This window comes from Bufo gargarizans, chromosome 2 (assembly GCF_014858855.1).
Source record: "Bufo gargarizans isolate SCDJY-AF-19 chromosome 2, ASM1485885v1, whole genome shotgun sequence".
Taxonomy (NCBI): Eukaryota; Metazoa; Chordata; class Amphibia; order Anura; family Bufonidae; genus Bufo; species Bufo gargarizans.
The window spans coordinates 25,768,906-25,772,674 of NC_058081.1; the positions used below are offsets into that span (position 1 = coordinate 25,768,906).

Here is a 3,769-nt window from a genome sequence, read left to right on the forward strand (position 1 = left end):
CTACACCTGCCATCTGTACTTGATCTGTTGGGAGTTTAGTTCAGGTGCAGTGTGCTTGAATGGAGGAAACATCACATTGAGGCGATTTGCCTGGTCACATAGCCCTCCATCAGCAGCCATTTTATGAACAAGACCTCTGTCCAAGCACAAGAGACCGTACCATATAACATATAGAAAATGGCGCAGAATTTCAACAAAGACTATAGCAGTAAGTGCCGTATAATCTCACATACACATTGGTCAACAGTAGGCAGAAAGTGGCCAACTCTTTTAAAGTTAACTTCAGATCATGTATTAACTATTCTCTTTACTACTGTGTATTCCACACCTTACAGATTGGAAACCGTCACAAACTGACAATGAAGAAACGGCAGGCAACCATGACTCTTCCTAAGTAGGGTTTTTTGTCCAAGACATCATAATAATTGGAACCAAGCAGCCATTATTTGCCCATAATCTACTCATAGAAATGACACCTGACAACTGCACAATGCATTTTGATTTTATCATTGTTGGGTTTTCCAATTTTCCTTTTCTTCAGATTTATTTTATTTTGTTTTTCTTCTTGTCTTACATGACCACTGTGATGGCGAACCTCTTCCTCATTACTCTCATAACTTTTAGCACTTTACTGGTGACCCCCATGTATTTCTTCTTATGTAACTTGGCCTTCTTAGACATCACCTACACGTCCGTCACTTCTCCAAAGTTGATATGTGCCTTCATCATGGCCTTTAGCACTATGTCTCACTTGGAATGTACCATCCAGTATACTTTCTTTGTTGCTTTTACTTCAGTTGAGTACTTCCTCCTCACAGTCATGTCTTATGACCGTTATGTGGCAGTCTGTAGACCTTTACATTATCATATGGTTCTCAACAAGAGATTTTGTAGACTAGCCTCCTTCATCATCTGGCTTGGTGGCTTCATTTTCTCTATACCTATATCTGTTACCACATCTCGAAACGTCTATTGCTCCTCCAATGTCATCAATCACTTCTTTTGTGATATTGCTGTATTGCTAGAACTTTCCTCCACCAACACAGCCTCTACCCAGAACATCATATTGTTTGAAGGAGCCTTGTTCTTAACCACCTGCTTTTTGCCCACTGTGGTCTCTTACGTCTTTATAATTAAAACTGTTTCCAAGATAAAGTCTTTGAGTGGGAAACATAAGGCCTTCTCCACCTGTGCCTCTCATCTTATCACAGTCATTCTGTTCTATTCAGTGATCTTCACGCTCTATATGATGCCGAGAGCATCACTTACACAGAATCAACGCAAATTAATAAGTGTCCTTTTTTCCATTGTCATCCCCACCTTGAATCCTCTGGTGTACAGCTTAAGGAACAAAGATGTAATGAGGGCCTTTAGGACGGTTATAAGACAATCAACATTAGTTTAGCATTATAAAATTAAGGCTCCAAAGTCAGCACCAAAAGGGGTTGTTTTCTGAGGGACCTTTAGAGTCCATTGTTATGGCAAAATCTGAGTCCACTGTGGGCACTGAGGACCAACTGTTACTCTGGCGGCCTAGTCTGATGCCAGGTTTAAGTGACCCTTGGAAGGTTTTAGGTCTCACTTGATTCTTTAGGAAAATGGATGGGATATTCAATTTTCTGCTGCTGATTTGTTTGCCAAAAAGTACTTTAAAGGAATTCTGTTACCTCGTTTTAACTTATAGAGATGCGGACATGCACGGCTAGATCGCCGCTAGCATGTCCGCAATATACCTGTCCCATAGCGCTGTGTCCTTTTCTTCTGTTTGAAAAATGATTTTAGAGATATATAAATGACCCTGGCAAGGAGCCCAAGGGGCTGCACTAACCTCTTGGAGCCCAGCACCGCCTGTATCCAGGAATCTCCTCCTCACACTCAGATCGCTGTAATCTTGCGATGCATGAGCTCGCGCATGCGCTGTTCCTTCCCTGAGGCTGATGCCAGCACAGGGAAGGAGCACAACACTGGCACTGCGCATCGCGAGATTATGGCCATCTAACTGTGAGCAAGGAGGAGATTCGGAGGACTCAGGGGGTGCTGAGCTCCTTCACAGGGGGGCGTGGCTGGGCTCCAAGAAGGTTAGTACAGCCCCTTGGGCTACTTACCAGGCTCATTCACATATCTATAAAATCATTTTTTAAACTCAATAAAAGGACACAGCGCTATGGGACCGGTATATTGCAGACATGCTAGCGGCGATCTAGCCGTGCATGTCTGCAGCTCTATAGGCTAAAACGAGGTGACAGAATAAGCATATGTCAGTATGATCAACCCTTTTAAACCAGGCATATTGCTTGGTAGGGTTGATCATGCTGTGTAAAATTATACCTTTCTTTTGTCTCTAGGGTGAACTGCAGTAGAGATATCTTTGTTTTTTTATTTTATTTATATAAATTATGAATTTTGAGCACCAAAGGGCTGACCTGAGCCCTTGGAGTACCTCTATTGTAATGCCTCTGTGCCCTGATACTCCCCTATCCACTTTGATTTTCCTCTATTATTCCAACAATTATTTCCTCTATTGTTCCAAAGTGTATTACTAAATTGTCAGTGTGGTGTTACAAATTGGGGGGGGGGGACTCTGCTTAGTCCATAGTCCAGGGACACTCTGCCCCATAACCTCTAACAGGAATAACAGAGGAATAGCACAATGTAGGGTCATAAGAATAGATGCTCCAGAATTGTTATTACATGGGGAATGCAAATTATTACTACAGTGGACATGTCAGGAGAGGTGGTGGGTTCTTTTTAAAAAAAGAGAGACAAAATGGTCATTATGGAGCTAAGTTCAGATTCCCTGGTCCTCCTGAATACATAATATTGATTTTAGAAATTGTACACTCGATTCTTCTGCTGAGGATTTAAAGCACATGCTGTAGGAATTTAATTTTTCCACTAGATGTCGCCATAGAATATAGAGAACAGTAAAGTAAATAGGAGTAGTCAATCAATGAGTCAAGACTATAAAGACTGAAAATAGTAACAAATACATGATTTATATAGAATATACATCTTACAAACAGGATACATAAAACATTAAAAATAACTTAAATATCTATCTATTTACCGTACCCCAGAGCAGGGGGTATCTGCAAGTGGTTTGTTGTGTAGCGTACTGTTATATAATATAATGTATTGCACCTAGTGTAACCATGTATGGAGGGCACAGCTGGGATTAACAGCCCTTGTAAGAGGTTGGATGTGAGCTGGCCCCGTCATTAACCTTAGGTCAGCCTAGACTGGAGTTGTTAGAGGAAGGAAGCATATGATCCCTCTTCTTAGGCCCAGAAAGCTACAGAGACTCACTGATCTCTGCATGATCTACAGAAGGAGAAAGATAAAGGAGAGGAATAGATAGCATAGTGTCTGCATGGCTGAGCATTTGAGTCAGTAACGTAACTTGCTACTACTGTTGAGCAAACTTGTGGTTTCAAGTTTGGCGTAAAAGGTTCCGGTTATCTAAGAATTTCATTATGGGTTCCACTACCACAAACCATAACTTATGATCCGTGGTAGCGGAATCTATAACCAGGGCTGCCATCAGAAATGTTGGGGCCCCTTACACAGCTCAAGGCCTGGGCCCCCAACCCTCCCAGGCGAAAGCTAATTTTGCCGCCCCCCTGGACTCAGCCCATTGACACACCCTTTAACCCGCCCCTTTTTGTCAGCCACCTATTTAATGATTGTTTCATGCAACGTTTTACTTGACCAGCTAATTTTAGATATTTTTGGTGGTCATCTGTGCCATTTTGGCCTCAAAACATTACTT

General features: G+C 41.9%; 1 protein-coding gene across 1 annotated transcript; it reads left to right on the forward strand.

Moving 5' to 3' along the window:
• The first annotated feature begins 586 nt into the window (after positions 1-586).
• Positions 587-1,405, forward strand: LOC122925546 (olfactory receptor 1019-like). The gene has a single exon (XM_044276905.1). It carries the CDS (start codon positions 587-589, stop codon positions 1,403-1,405), a length of 819 nt encoding a protein of 272 aa, XP_044132840.1.
• The last annotated feature ends 2,364 nt before the right edge of the window (positions 1,406-3,769 follow it).